Here is a 16,184-nt window from a genome sequence, read left to right on the forward strand (position 1 = left end):
TGAATTTTTTTATTGTGTCTATCGCGACTAAACATTGCATTAATAATCTTCACAATAATGGCAGTGGGCATAAAAAGCAGTTTCAATGGCATCTCATGCAACGGCTTGCCAACCGTGAGCTGAGCCAATTCCATTTGACTCCCACCAACTCTGATATCACTGTGCCTGGCCAGAAACCAACAAACTATTCACTGCCTGCCGTTGACACTGTGCCCAGAACTGCACAGAACACAACGAACTGCCTCGTGTCTGCACAGCTGCTGCATGCCGCTGACCTAACCTGCTCAGAACACCACCAGCTATGTTGAGTCCACACAGCTGAAACACATGGTTGACAATGCTGCACACAAGAAGAACTGCTTCTCCTGGTACTGTGAAACATATGCTGCCACCACCTACAACAGTAGACTGCCAAGCTGTTTCCCTCATGGTTCTTGTGAGCAATTATACTACCTGTCGACTATACCTCATTGACGCAGGCTTGGAAGCCAGCATTATGCTGCTGTCTCCACCATGGGCATCACCTGTCCACACACCTGTTCATCTCTGCTCAGTGAACAATTCGACAATCCACGTTTATAGCTCATGGGTTCAAATGATTGACCTCAGTCACATCAAACAATTCACCTGGATATTTCTTGTCACACATGTAGCAGAACCTGTTATCGGCACCAATTTTCTATGGCAATTTAACTTGATTTCAACCCCCTCCAGTAACAGACTCATCCACACAACCAGTGGTCACTCCATCTACAGTGTTCTCAGCCATTTGGCAATTCAACATAACGGCAAAATCCTCTCCACATACTGACCTCCTCTATCCGAGGACATTCCTCACAATGATCAGGCACTTCACACATGCATCAGTAGGATCATGCAGCTACGACACACCCACCAACTTTATCCAGCCATGCATGAGGTGAATCTTCAATTATGTCACAGCTGCAACACCATTAGAGACAAGATTAAAGACTTTAAACATTAATTACTTGTGGCATGGCGACACCTTAACCATCTATGCCAACTTTCTCCAGTCATTGCCTCTTCCTCATTGCCTCACACAAAACACGCTGATGCGGTACCCCTATCGCCACCCATGGAGATGCTCACAGCATTGCTTCAACTGACCACTTCATAGGTTCATGCAGCACAGCTCACTCACTCATTCCCAGCAGAGTTTTTGAGTGATCCTCTGCAAGTGTGTGTAAGACAGTGTGCCATTACAAGCAGTAAAGGCCTTAAAATCATCACCACACCTGCCCACCCTCCCCCCTCCCCACCCAAAAAAAAAAAAAAAAAAAAAAAAAAAAAAAAAAAAAAAAAAAAAAAAAAAAAAAAAAAAAAAAAATTGCCCCCCCACTTGGTATGTCACAGACCATACCAATTGCCATCTGATCTACTAAAGGTTGCCAAAGCATCAGCTCTTACAAAGAGTTATAGTCCTCCCTTCTGTCAGTTCCTGGGCTTCACCCATAAAATTGGTCACAAAGAAAGATGGTTCTGTCAGGTTATGCAGTGACTATAGGATTCTTAATTCCCGCATCATCATAGACACCAACTGTGTTCCATACATGCATGAATTCACCCACTATTTGGCGAATGCCTCCTTTATAGTTGTTATCAATTGTAAAATGATATATGTAAAATACCTATGCACTCTGATGACATTCCAAATGCAGCCATAATCGAATTCATGTCCATGCCATGCCAAGTCAAATTTGGCAAAGCTTCACTGACAGATTCCTCTTCAACCTCTAATTTTCTCTTCTGATGAGGAATCACACGACAACCACCTCGAACAAGTTTTTGACATCCTCACTCACAATGGTCTCATAATAAATGAAGACAGACATCAACTTAATTGCAAAGAAGTTGTCTTTCTTGGACTCACTGTAAATACAGTGGGAACTAGGCCCACACCCACAACACAACATATTGAAATCATCCATGAATTACCTCCACCACAAGACTATCAGGAAGTATGCAGATTCATAGGTATGATAAACGTTTACAGGAGACACCTTCTACATGCAACAGGTTTGCAAGCACCCTTAACACAAGCCCTGGCCAACAAACATACCACTGGCAAACATAAATCCACATAGACATACCAGATGCAGACAGATTTTGAGTGCATCAAAGACTGTCACAAACACAATCACCCAGTTGCACAGCTTGTCATAGCAGATGAGAGTGACTCTGCTCCCGGTGCAGTGTTGAAACAAGAGATAAGAGGCACACCAGAGCCATGCCAGTTCTTCTCTCGTAAACTCACACCATCCAAAGCAAATGGCTAGCTTATGACAGGAAGCTCATGGCAGTCTACGAGGCTGCATGATATTTCAGGCAGGATGTTTAAGGATACCCCGTGATTATTTTCACTGATCGCAACCTTCTCGTGGACTCTATCCAGAATCCACCCAAAGATCCTTGTCCCTGATGGTATCAATACTTGGCCTACATAGCTCCACTTACAGTGGAAATATGCCACTCATAGATGCAGGGAACATCATAGCAGATTGTTTTCCACATGTCAGCACCTCGTCTTCCACTATCAATTATGAACAGTTTGCTGAGGCACAGCAAAATATCCACCAGTTACAAGCTCTCACCGACATAAATTTTAGAACTGAACTTCATTGCATCCCAGATGTGATTCTCCGCATACTGTGTGATACTTCTCAAAACAGGATACACATTCTTGTACCTGAACACTTCGTGCTAGCCATCTCTGAACAGTTCTTAATATAGCACATCCAAAGGTTCGTCTACGATCTGTGTTGTCGTGGACAGATTTTTTGGCCTAGTCTTAAAAAAAGACTGCAAACTCTGGGCTCGTGCATGCATACTATATCAACGAAGTAAAGTTTCGCATCTCACACACACACAAATTAGGCCAGTTTGACATTTCTAAAGGACTCTTCCAACACATTCACATCAACCTCATCAGCCCACTGCCAGCTTTCAACAACTACCGCTGCACACTCTTGCCTATCGAACGATGGGTCAAGGCAATACCACTTAAAGAAATTACTGCTGAAGTCACCACCAAAGAATTAATTGAAACATGATCCCAACTAACCAGGGCAAACATTTGAGTCGGCACTCTTCTCTGATCTATGCCATTTGGTAGGCACCAAACAATTCAGAATCACTGCATGCCATCCACAAAGTTGTGGACCAGTACAATGATGGCACTGCACATTAAAAGTGGTCCTCTTGTGCCATGGTAGACTTTTATTGGAGGCACTTCCTTGGATTCTTCTCAGAATCTGTTCAGCACACATACATTGGCTTGGAGCATCACTTGGTGAACTCCTATCCAGTGAACTTTATACTTCAGGCCCCAACAGTCACACCAACCGATCTGCCAGACTTAGTCATTCTTTTTATAAAACACATATCACATTTCAGGATACTGCCACCTCTCCCACACATGGTAGCAAAAGATTTTGTCCACAAAGATTTCACAGTTGCAACTTTGTCATTTTGAGAGACAACACAAACATCCTGCACTACAGCTCCCAACACAGAACCACACAAAGAGCTTTGATGAGATGATCAAATCTTCCTCATCTTACTGAATGGTAAACCAACAACCACGTCTGTCACCAGATTGAAACCTGCACGGACACGAAATGATGCTACACTCAATGACTATGCAGGCCAAGCACCCTCCTTCCTGATCAAAATTATAATGACCTCATTATCGAAGGATCACCACAACACAGACGGTTCCATCACACGGTATTTCTGTAAAACCATTGCACTGCCACATGACATCCATGCAACTGCCCTCACTTCCCACTTCTCCACTGATGGCATCCTCTCAGTCATAGCACCACACTTACTCCCGATGGACCCTGCCCCATTGCAGGTACCCTGTACATTGGATGCTGCATCACCTGTGTCTTCTACTCGCCGTGCCCTCACACACTCGCACTACAGTTGGCCCGACCTCCACAATTTTCAGATGTACACCATCTGGTGTACCTCATCAACTGATGGCCTTGATGCTTGCAGATGACAATGCACCTGGGAGGCCTACCCACCTCTGCATCATGTCAGTGCCTCGTCACTTGTGCAAGCTGCCTTGCCTTGCTCCACTCTTGGGGAGGAGAGATGGGGTGGCGGAGTAGAAGGGGGGGGGGGGGGGGGGGGGCTCTGTGGGAACACTGCTTCGCGAAGGAACATTGGGCCTCTGGTGCAAGACACTCTTCTTAAAATTGTCCATGATGGTAAACGACGAAGTAGGTTGGTTGCATCAAAAAGTGTTAGTTTGAGGTGTGTCCTCTGGCTGAAGAACTGCCTGGGTGATGTTCATACTGGAAGAACTGCCAAGCATTATCTGTAAGTGCCACAATGTGATGTGTGGGAGACTACACTGCATGAGGTTTGGAACAATCGGGTTCAATTATGGTGTGCCTGATGTCTCTTCAAAAATGATTAGATAATTGGTTGAATTGCTGTGGCTTGGGTGTAGCATGCATTACAAATGGAGCTGAGTCCTGTGTCTGATCACACAGTACGTTGCTTGTTACGTTCCACTGTCTGGCAGTGTTATACAATAGCATAAAATTCTCCAGAAGAGTGTCATTGTCACTTTTTTCGCACAAAGTGCATTCATGATGTTATCCATTGCGTATGATGTCATAGCACAAAAAACTTTGTCAACAAGAGAAAATTGCACAGCACTATGTTGGCAAACCATTAGCTCTGTCGCACAATAGTCTGAAATGGACACCTCCTTCAGTACATTCATATATTACTTCAGTATTGCTTTTCCTCTCAAATTGAAACCCATTAAATCAAAGGAACCCAAAAGGATGTCATAGATAATGACTGGCATAAAGATTTGATGCAAAAGGAAGAGAAATACGTTGAAAAATAACAATCTTACCCCCTCTCAAGAGAGAGATATTAAGCAATATGTCAAAATCCTTAAGAAAGTTATAGCGCAAGTCAAGCGAACAGCAAATGACAGCATCCTCGAACATAGAAAAGGCAGCATGGGGCATCATAAGAAATGAAACAAATCAACTGCATTATGAAAACACTACTCTGCTCCACAGCAACTTTAGTCATTAATCCACAAAGAGATGCAAATATATTCAACAATTATTATGGACATATTGTAAAGAAACTATTACAAAGCTTCAATGAACCCACACGAAACAGATAAAACAAAATAAAAACTGCTGTAGACAATACATTTATTTGGGAAACTACTGCTGATGAAATTATATTACGTGCAAAGAGCCCAAAAAAAAACTCTCATCTGGAATTGATGCCAGTCCACATTTTATCATTAAGAACTGCATAAGTAAAATAGCTGCCCCACTCTCTAATGTGTACCATTCATCACTAATAATAGGTACAAATCCTAACTGTCTGAAAAGTGGCAAAAGTTACACCAATCTTTAAGAAACATAAAAAAAATAATTTGGAAAATTCTAGGCCCATATCATTGTTACCTGTGTTTGGTAAACTTCTGGTGAGATTAATTTAGCAAAGACTAGTTAATATTCTGGAAAGGAACCAAATTCTCTTTGATGCTCAGCATGGTTTCAGGAAAAACAAACCCCCAACAACTGCTATATGTAAGTACATACACTCCACTCTAGGTGCTCTATGAGGAAAAAAAATAAAATAAAAAATAAAAGGCTGTTGGGATATTTCTAGATTTGTCAAAGGCATTTGATGTCATTGACCACAAAATTCTACTAGACAAACTGCAGTAGTTGTATGGCTTCAGAGGCACCCCTCTCAGCTGGTTCAGCTCATGTCTGACTAGTAGGGAACAAAAATAACAATAAAACACAATGATCAAGGACATATCCAAACATACTACTCAGACTAGGGTGATACTGCCCCCAACGATCAATACTTGGACCAGTTCTGTTCCTTCTCTGCATAAATGGCTTACCATTGAAGTGCCATTACCACTACACTGTTTGCAAATTGTATTATTATCCTCATTACAGCAGAAATGACCATGAAAATACTGAAGAACTTGCTGACTGATTTAACAGAAGTAACAAAGAAAATGACTTTCCTGAATTTCCACCTGAGAACCAAGAAATTTATGTCTGATATGAAATTACATGGCTCTGAAATATCTGCAACATCAGAAACAAGATTTTTGGGCTGGAGGATCTAGGACAGCTCAAGAAGACAAACTCATGTCATAAAAAATAATAATAAGCTAAACAAAGTGAGTTACACCTTAAGCTTCATCGCATACTGCACAAACCCACAGAATGTTCACACTGCTTACTATGCACAATTTCATAGTGTAATGCAGTACAGTATCATCTACTGGGGAGACTCCACACATAGCTCAGACATTTTTTCTTGCACAGAAGAGAGCTGTGAGAGTAATGAACAGGGCGAAGCCAACTGACAGCTACAGACCTCTCTTCCAAAAGTCACTCAGTCTACTTCTTGCTGATCTCCACATATTGGAAATGTGTAAGTTTGTAAAAAGTAATATTGCAAAATTCAGCAAAAACCTAAATGTCCATGATCATGATACAAGACAGAAAATGAAACTCCATGTTCTGAAAGTGCATACCTCTGCTATTAAAAACTCACCATTTAACAAACACATTCAACTGTACAACAGGCTACCATCAGAAATAAAAAAGACAATAAGTTTCTGACTTTGTTCAATAAGAATCCAAAAACCTTCTTGCTTGACCTTTGCTTTTACACAGTATCTAAATTTTGGGTCCATAGTCTCAGGTGTGTGTGTGTGTGTGTGTGTGTGTGTGTGTGTGTGAGAGAGAGAGAGAGAGAGAGAGAGAGAGAGAGAGAGAGAGAGAGAGAGAGAGAGAGAGAGAGAGATATCCTTGTAAATGTGCTTCAGGGATTATTTTTTCATCATATTACTTCACCTCATCAACCCGTCACACCATATTGTCCAACATGGAATGTTATGCAATTTTAGGTGAGCAATTTGGCTGCTTGCATTTGGTATGAGGGGAGATGAATATGCTTATGTGAATGAGGACTAGCTGTGCAGCCCCAGGGCCAATGGCGTGTCGCGGCTGGTCTGGCTACAAGAGCTGGGTACAAAGATGAGCAGCATGACTGGATGCAGATATATCCCAGTATGGGGAATTCTGACAGCTGTTGCTCACATAGCCTTTGTGCAGGAGATGCACCATAAATGGTGGAGTGCCACACAAGCTCAAAGATGGCTAAGTTACAACTCTTAGAGCATCTATAATAATTCACAGTCCAGTATTAATGCTGTGGGAAAGGGATCAGTAATCGGGATATAGAAAACTTAATTCCCATATATGTAGTAGCTCGTATATATTTACACTTGAAGATAAGGAGGTTGAAGAGGCTGCCAAACCGCATCATCATGCAGCATGATATTGGAGCAGTCGGAGAGTGAGGTGGGAACATAAGTCTTGGGTGGTGAGTGACTGATGGGCGGGTGCAAAAACGTTTGTTGAAAATACATGCGCATCCAGCTAATGAAATCTGGCGAAGGGGGAAGATCCTCGCTAACCTGGGGAAGAAAAAGTTCCCCCGGTAGGACCATATTTGGATATAGTCCCCTGTAGGTCAGGTTTATAGGTCAAGCGTAGACCAAGTAGCACTCACGGGACAGCTTCCGACCAGAGACAATCATGGCATCAAAGGATCGTCTTGAGGGTGTGGTGCCATCTCTCCACCAACCCATTGCTTTGTGGGTGATAGGCGGTAGTATGCTTTTTTTTAACACCACAGATATTGCAGAGGATGGTGAAAAGGGAGAATTTGAACTGTTGATCCTGATTGGTGGTAATAGTGGCCAGGCACCCGAAACGAGTGATCCACGAGCCAATGAAAGCCTTGGCTACCGTCTCAACAGTAATGTTAGGGAGAGGGACAGCCTCGACCCAGCAAGACAAATGGTCGATAGTTGATAAGATATATCTATGGCCCTCTGAAGGAGGAAGAAGCCCGATCAGATCAATATGTATGGGACAGAATCGTCCTGTGGGAATGTCGAACTTGCCCAGAGTTGGGGAGGTGTGGCGGCTGATCTTGTTGCGCTGGCAAGTGACACAGCTGCGTGCCCAGGTTTGACAGTCCCGTTTGATATTCTTCCAAACAAAATGTTCTGACACAAGACATTTGGTGGCTCGAATGCCCAGGTGGGCTAGGTTATGCAGGGCGTCGAAAACCTTTTGGTGCAGGCGGGTTGGGAGCAAAGGGCGTAGGGTGCCGGTCAAAGAATCATACCACACCTCGTTGGAAATGCCATGAAATTTATCCTTTGTGAAAACAAGTGATGTTTGTGGGTCTCGTAGGACAGCCTGAGAATCTTTGTCAGAAGCTTGGAGGGAGGCCAGATCAGAAAGATCAATGATGCGGGAAACAGCATTGATCTGCAAGAAGAAATCCGAATCGACATTATCTGCACCCTTGATGTAACGGATGTCCACTGTGAATTGAGAGACCAGGTCAAAGTGGCGGTAACGTTGAGGGGGTGGGTCCTCAGGTGGGTTGCAGAACGCTTCTGCCAGTGGTTTGTGATTGGTGAGGACGAAAAATGAATGTCCCTCGATGTCAGGGTGGAAATGTTTGATTGCCTCGTAAACAGCACAGAGCTCTCTGTCGAATGCAGAATATTTTCTCTGAGCCACAGATAGTTTGTTGGAGGAAAAATGAAGGGGAGAAACTGTGTCGCTCTTGCGTTGTTGCAACACTGCCCTCACCACAATGTCGCTGGCGTCCATAGTGATGAATAATTCGGCCGAGGGGATGGGGTGAGCGAGTGTCATAGTGTGAGCTAAAGAAGTCTTCAGAACTTTGAAGGCCTGTAGCGTCAGAGCAGTCCAAGAGACAGGTTTGTTACCGGAAGTTTGTTTGCCTGATAGCGCGTCCATCATGGGTGCCTGAACAGCAGCGGCGGAAGGCAGATGGCGACGATAGTAATTGATGGTGCCGAGGAAATGGCGTAGCTCTTTGTAAGTAGCCGGAGGCGGCAAAGACGTGATATCCTGCACACGAGATTTGGGAGGCTGTATTCCATCAGTGGAGACGGTGTAACCTAGGAAGGAAACTGACGTCTGGCGCAACTGAGGGTGGGTGCGAGTGTAACACCGATTGAAGGGGAAATGGGCGGCGACTGTCCGCAGTTAACCCTGCACTGGACAACCAGTGCTGGCATCACACGTGGGGTCACAATGGCCGCTGGGTAATGTGGCCGGTGAGTGAGAGAGGGTGAATGTTTATCAACATGCGCAGTAGCTGTCTGAGAGGTGGGTGTGGTCGCAATGCATGTGCGACTGTCATTAGCAGCACTGTTTGAAACACACGGCACTGGATGAGGCAAGCACGACGGGGGGTTGGAATGTCACACATAAGTTAAGTTTGTGGACTAACCTGCTGAGAATTCGAGCTAGGCTTGGCCGAGTAATCTTGTTTAGGTGGCAGCACTGTGGACTGCAGTTGGGGAAGCGAGGATTGAGCTGCGACGAGCTTGCTGTAAGTGGATGCGATGCGTTGTTTCAGCTTCTGGTTGTCCTGGCTGAGTTGCATAGCCAAGTTGTATTCTGACAGTAGGTCGGTAACACAGGTCACAATGTTGCCCACAAGGGTGGAGCCCTTGCGTATTGTATCGTATGTTGTGGTGGAAACAGAGCGTTGGACATAGGTGCGGGTGCATGGTATGTGAGTGTTTGTAGGATAGTGGAGCACTGAACCCTGTATGATGTTTGGAAATAGTTCGTAATGAGACAAAAAATCGATACCAAGGATTGGTTCATCGATGTCGGCAATGTAGAACATCCACGGAAACATAGAGAAGGAGATCGGGTCACCGTAACCTTTACTGAGCCTGAGGTAAGTAACGTCGATGCGTTGACAGCTCGTAGAAGTGACTTTGTCTGTGAAGAAGCAGGTGGAGCCATCGAAGCAGGTACGATCAACACGTCAGCACCAGTGTTGACCAGAAAAGCTAGACCTGATGCAATGTCAGTCACATAGAGATGACCACTCTGCCAGGCGGATGAGTGAATGGAGTGTAATGTAAGAGGACGCCTGTTAGGTTCCCCGCAGGACTCAGCATCTCTTAGTTCCTGTGGTCGGCATTTGGGTGTTGGCATGGCAACCTGCACTTCTTGGTGTTGTCGCCGAACACTTTGTGGTACCAGCAGAAAGGGTGAGCAGGGGCGAGGAGGAGGTGGAGACTGCAACATAGGGGGCAGCTTGTCCTCGTTGATTTGTTCCAGTAAATAGACCTGTACGTAAGGTGCGTGGGCGATCCTGGAGTGCTCGGACAGCGGAGAAAGTGAGCTGACGCTGCCAGGAGAAGTAGACGAGGTGATGGCAGAGCGAGCCCTGCCTCTGCTGGCCAAAGGTCGGTATGCGGGGGTGGCTGTGCCAATGAACAGTGTGGAATGTACTGGCTGGTGTTGCTGCAGCAGCGAATACAACTGGTCAGCGATGCATAGGCGAGAGCCGATAGACTCGAATGAGTGTGGTAGCAGATGGATCTGTAGATCGGTAGGTTGTTTGGCAGACAACACAGCCCATAGCATGGCGTCAGGCATGGTATGCTCGTTCACAAGCAATCAAAGGCAGCGCCAGAGTTGTGAGGGGGAGCGTTCCTCCAGGTGCTCCTCGTAAAGAATTCTGATTATTAACTCTTGTGGCGAGCAGACAAGTCGTTCCTTTATAGTCTTCTTTGCAAACTTGTATTTTGGTGCAGGCAGCGGCGAAAGGATCAGGTCACAAATCAAATCTGAGTGGTCGTGGAGGTGTGTGATGAGGCAGACAAACTTTGAGTTGTCATCAGACACATGATGTAACTCAAACAGATGCTCAACAAGCACGATGATGGCAGCTTTGGTGTCTCCCGGGGTAGCAGCTGAACTGAGGTTAAGGCCTGGATTTAAACCAGGCGAGTGAATCCGTAGCAGCGGCAGCTGGTGTAGTCGACTGTGTCACGAAAACACGGCGTGGCAGGCACGGGCGGTACCGTGGAAACGGGTGGATGGACAGCACACGAGAGGGGCCCGGAAACTGGACCATGAGTGACGAGTGCTGGATGGAAATGACTCGCTTCTGGAACAGGGCAAGAGACTAGCATGGCAGACACAGGCAGAGCTATTGGAGCGGTAGGCGGTTGAGCGACCGGAAATGGGGACCCCTACAAGTGCGGCGGGGAGGGGGGGGGACGCCAACCGCGTGGAAACTATCTGATCCATAACATGCCTGTAGTTCATGTGGTGGGCCACTGAGGTGAGGTAAGGGATCCATGTTACATGAAACACTGAATTATGCATGTAAATTAGACACAACTGGAACACCACGAGCGTGGAACGGATCCGGTGTGGTTTGTAGTAATGTCCCCATTGCACACGTTCCGACAGTAACTGATGTAGCATGCTGGTGGGTGGCTAATCACGTGTTCGAATGAGATCACTTTGTTGTTGAAACACTCAATTTGAAGAGACACAATTCGAAATATTGTTCAGTTCACACTTCACTGGCAGATGGGCATAATCCGGTGATGCGAAGCCTGAGTCCATTGTTTGCTCTAATGGCATAGTTGTTGACCATTCAAAATTAATGAGGTTAGCACACGGCATTGGGTGAGAATGCAAATCTGTGTGTAAGTGATGAATACGCCGTTGGCAAAGAAACGACAAATCTCGGTGAGTGGAGTTGTGCTTCCACATCTTCGAACAAGTCATTGTTTGGCGTGGTCATTGCGTAGTGCATTTAACCTGTAGCATAAACACCAGCACAGAAGAGCGAAACATGAACAAACTGCGGAGTCACCACTATGGGAACAGGATCGGTAATCAGGATATAGAAAATTAATTCCCACATACGTTTATTTTATTTATTTATTGTTTCATGGGACCACATTAAGGACAGTTGTGTGTATGTCATAGCTCGTATATATTTACACTTGACACTGCGTCCATACAAAATGAAGTATAACAAAGAACTGACTAAAGTAAATATGGAGGTTCGACAGAGCACTTAGAGTTCACAGATATTAAGTTTCATGGTCAATATGAACTATTGATGTCACAAAGAAAATCTGAATACATTGGCAATCTCAGAAAAATTAGGTGCATCGAATAACACAACAATATTTCAATATCTTTAAAACTAATGAAGTTAATATTTCACAGGGAATAAACATTTGCAAAATGAACCTCTTAATTAACAACTGAGGTGTCCATTTCCGAAAGGTTCCTTGTCCAAGATGTGAAAATTTTGGGGAAACACAAAAAACATTCTGCTCACAAACCATTCGTTGTGTGCAAATAATATTTTGTACCCCCTCATGGACCCCAAAGGCTATGTGTAAAATAAACAAAATAACTTGGACAATGTGCCGTTGGGAACTGCATTGTGGACAAGGGGCATTTTGGAACACAATGAAATGGTCAAGGGAGGCTTTGGTTCTGTAAGGTACAAAGGAAATTTTAAGGCCTAATAAAACCACTGTTTTGATGTCATATCAATTGATTTATTCATAGAAAACTGAACAAACTGAAAAGTTTTACATTAATGTTTAGGAACAAATATATCTGCCGTTACACACCTGAATCATCATCATCTCACATTGGACCACCCTCGTTTTTGTCCCCTGATGCACCTTCATTATCTTTTTCACAATCTGCAAAAATGATAATTTTGTAGAACAGCAAGGCAGGTAAGGTACGCCAATCTTCACCATAATTAAGTCGCAGTAATTTCTTGATGTCATCTCTTTTTGTCTGCTTCATGGGAATACCAACTGCCACCTGCTCTGGATTAATCCCTGCTACCTTCCTCTTTGGTTTGAGAACCTTTCTTGTAATGCCCACGTCTGTGTTGTATCCTGGCTCTCCACGAGCAAGAATGTCTGCACTTGGTGTTTTTCCTTGTATGATAATAAATCTCTTGCTTATGGGGACTTGAGTGTGCCAGTTGGTAGGTTTCCTCAGAATTTCTCCCATTGCTGCTTTCCAATTACACACATGGAAGTGCCCACTTTTCTTAAGTTCCTTTCTGATGCACCCAAAGACTCAGTCCAGTGGAATGAACAAATGTCCAGGAACAGGGAAAATGAGTTGTATCTCACAAATGTTGGTGGGGGCGTCATGCAACAGTTTCATCAGCATACAAATCATAATTGTGTTTTTATTTTTCCTGCCGCAACCATCAGCGGACAGGCATATTACTTCAATGCCTCCTAATTCTGTATAAGTTAGCTGGTGATAAACAGCTGAGGCTATTTCGCATGAACCTTTATGGCTATCTGATTCTGTCCAGATATGGATAAACATGTGTTTTGCAAAGTCTGAGGTGCATTTGATGTGTCCTCGCAAACTGTAAAATTGTACAAGGACAATAGTCATGAATAATAAGTAGCTTGATCTGGTATTTTAGGAAGTACCAAGTTTTTCTGGCAAGGAAAACGTTATGGTATTCTCTTCCTCTCCTTCCAACAACTCAAAAAATGCATTAGAACACCTTTTATGACACTCAAACTCAATTTCAAGTTCTATGGTCTTTCATCAGATTTGCACCTTTCCTCATATTGCAGACACTTCGAACAGGCATCTACAGTAGGTGACTGAAAACTTATTTTATACTGCTTTACGAAAATATTCCTGAAATATTCCTGAAATATTTAACTTTCAAGCCTTCTTCATAATATGAACTATTGTACAATTTATGCAGTTCTGCTATTGTTAAGATGCTATCCAAATACTGCTAGTTTGTCTAGGTATTACAGCAGTAATGGGATTCTATAGGTATGAGGGCCTCAATAAAACTTTTGACTTATTTCCTCTGCTCAGCATGGGCTTGTGAGCGATGATCATCACTGCGAGTTTCTTTCAGACTTGCACCAGTTTCAAAATGCATCCAGCACACTCTTTGAACTCTCTTCTTTGACATGTTCAAAATGCTCAGAAAAATGCCTTCTGATAGATTTGGTATTGTTTTGTTTCACCATGTTTTGTTACAGGATATAATATTTATGCCAGCTTCTTGTTACTTGCTTATATTCTCCTCTAACTTGTCGACACTTAGGAGACTTGGTTAAGATATATTTCAAAATGATATTATCCTGCTCTATTTTTATTGAACTATAATGCATTTTTCTCAGATAAAACATGTTGTGGAACCTATGAACATCTTGAAGAGTGACCTTCGAACAGTGGAGATCCTTCTGATCCTGGTTCTGGCAGTCTGGTAGTTTTGGGAGGCACTTGGAGGTAAAAAGAGTTTTTTTCTGCACATTTTTCTTCCAGAACACTGGATTTCATTGTTTCTTTCTGCCCTTTCTTTTAACACTTGGTGTCATGGTTCATTCTCGCCTAACCTCAATTTCACTGCATGTTGCTTCTTGCATTATGACCTGTAAATATTAATGTATATTCTAAATCACAAAAACTAAATATTAAAGTATACTAAATCACCATGCAAAACTCCTACGATTATTAACCTACTTTGAGCCCCAGCCCTGCCTGAGCCAGTAATTCACGTAAGTATTATGAGCTTCGTGAGTGTTGGAATTCCAATGTTTTGGTTGTAAATGTTTGTGAAAGCAATGCTACCAACAGGACAATATGTATTACTCCTTTGCAATAAAGCAAAGAGTAAAGAATTCACCTGTGAGATGAAAGATATCACCCTTGATGGACAAGGGTCACTTTGAAACTCAATATTGTATCATGCTTATCCTTGCAATGGGACAAGGAACCATTTGTTTCTGTACCTTATTACATTCACCATATTGGATTCGTGACATTGGACAAGGGACACTTTGGAACAGCATGCAGTATTTCAATGCAATTTAGATGGTTTTTGGAGCATTTTGCACGTGTAAGACATAAAACATTTCTTAGAGAGCGCACAGATGAAGCCATTGCAACCAAGACATAAAATTGTCAAATTAGTAGACAAGGAACCCTTTGGAAATGGTCGCCTCAACTTTTAACTGCTTCATGCGATTTCAACAAACAGAATCTCAGATAATAGCATTGCACAATAGCTGCTGTTGTTGTTGTTATCTTCAGTCCTGAGACTGGTTTGATGCAGCTCTCCATGCTACTCTATCCTGTGCAAGCTTCTTCATCTCACAGTACTTAGTGCAACCTACATCCTTCTGAATCTGCTTAGTGTATTCATGTCTTGGTGTCCCTCTACGATTTTTACCCTCCACACTGCCCTCCAATTCTAAATTTGTGATCCCTTGATGCCTCAGAACATGTCCTACCAACGGGTCCCTTCTTCTTGTCAAGTTGTGCCACAAACTCCTCTTCTCCTCAATTCTATTCAATACCTCCTCATTAGTTATGTGATCTACCCATCTAATCTTCAGCATTCCTCTGTAGCACCAAATTTAAAGCTCCTATTCTCTTCTTGTCCAAACTATTTATTGTCCATGTTTCATTTCCATACATGGCTACACTCCATACAAATACTTTCAGAAACGACTTCCTGACACTTCAATCTATACGCGATGTTAAATTTCTCTTCTTCAGAAACGCTTTCCTTGCCATTGCCAGTCTACATTTTATATCCTCTCTACTTCGACCATCATCAGTTATTTCGTTCCCCAAATAGCAAAACTCCTTTACTACTTTAAGTGTCTCATTTTCTAATCTAATTCCCTCAGCATCACTTGACTTAATTCGACAACATTCCATTATCCTCGTTTTGCTTTTGTTGATGTTCATCTTATATCCTCCTTTCAAGACACTGTCCATTCCGTTCAACTGCTCTTCCAAGTCCTTTGCTGTCTCTGACACAATTACAATGTCATCGGCAAACCTCAAAGTTTTTATTTCTTCTCCATGGACTTTATACCTACTCCGAATTTTTCTTTTGTTTCCTTTACTGCTTGCTCAATATACAGATTGAATAACATCGCGGACAGGCTACAATCCTGTCTCACTCCCTTCCCAACCGCTGCTTCCCTTTCATGCCCCTCGACTCCTATAACTGCCATCTGGTTTCTGTACAAATTGTAAATAGCCTTTCGCTCCCTGTATTTTACCCCTCCCACCTTTAGAATTTGAAAGAGAGTATTCCAGTCAACATTGTCAAAAGCTTTCTCTAAGTCTACAAAGGCTAGAAATGTAGGTTTGCCTTTCCTTAATCAATTTTCTAAGATAAGTCGTAGGGTCAGTATAGCCTCACGTGTTCCAACATTTCTGCGGAAT

The 16,184-nt window shown here is 43.3% G+C and overlaps 1 protein-coding gene across 1 annotated transcript in view; it reads right to left on the minus strand.

Moving 5' to 3' along the window:
* Nucleotides 1-872: 872 nt before the first annotated feature.
* Nucleotides 873-16,184, minus strand: part of LOC126227561 (dynein regulatory complex subunit 3-like) — a 150,026-nt gene continuing 134,714 nt past the window's right edge. The window contains exon 6 of the mRNA XM_049942273.1: nucleotides 873-942. Within this exon, the coding sequence (XP_049798230.1) occupies nucleotides 873-942 (70 nt within the window). The remainder of the gene's footprint in view (nucleotides 943-16,184) is intronic.

This window comes from Schistocerca nitens, chromosome 1, assembly GCF_023898315.1.
Source record: "Schistocerca nitens isolate TAMUIC-IGC-003100 chromosome 1, iqSchNite1.1, whole genome shotgun sequence".
NCBI classification, from domain to species: Eukaryota; Metazoa; Arthropoda; class Insecta; order Orthoptera; family Acrididae; genus Schistocerca; species Schistocerca nitens.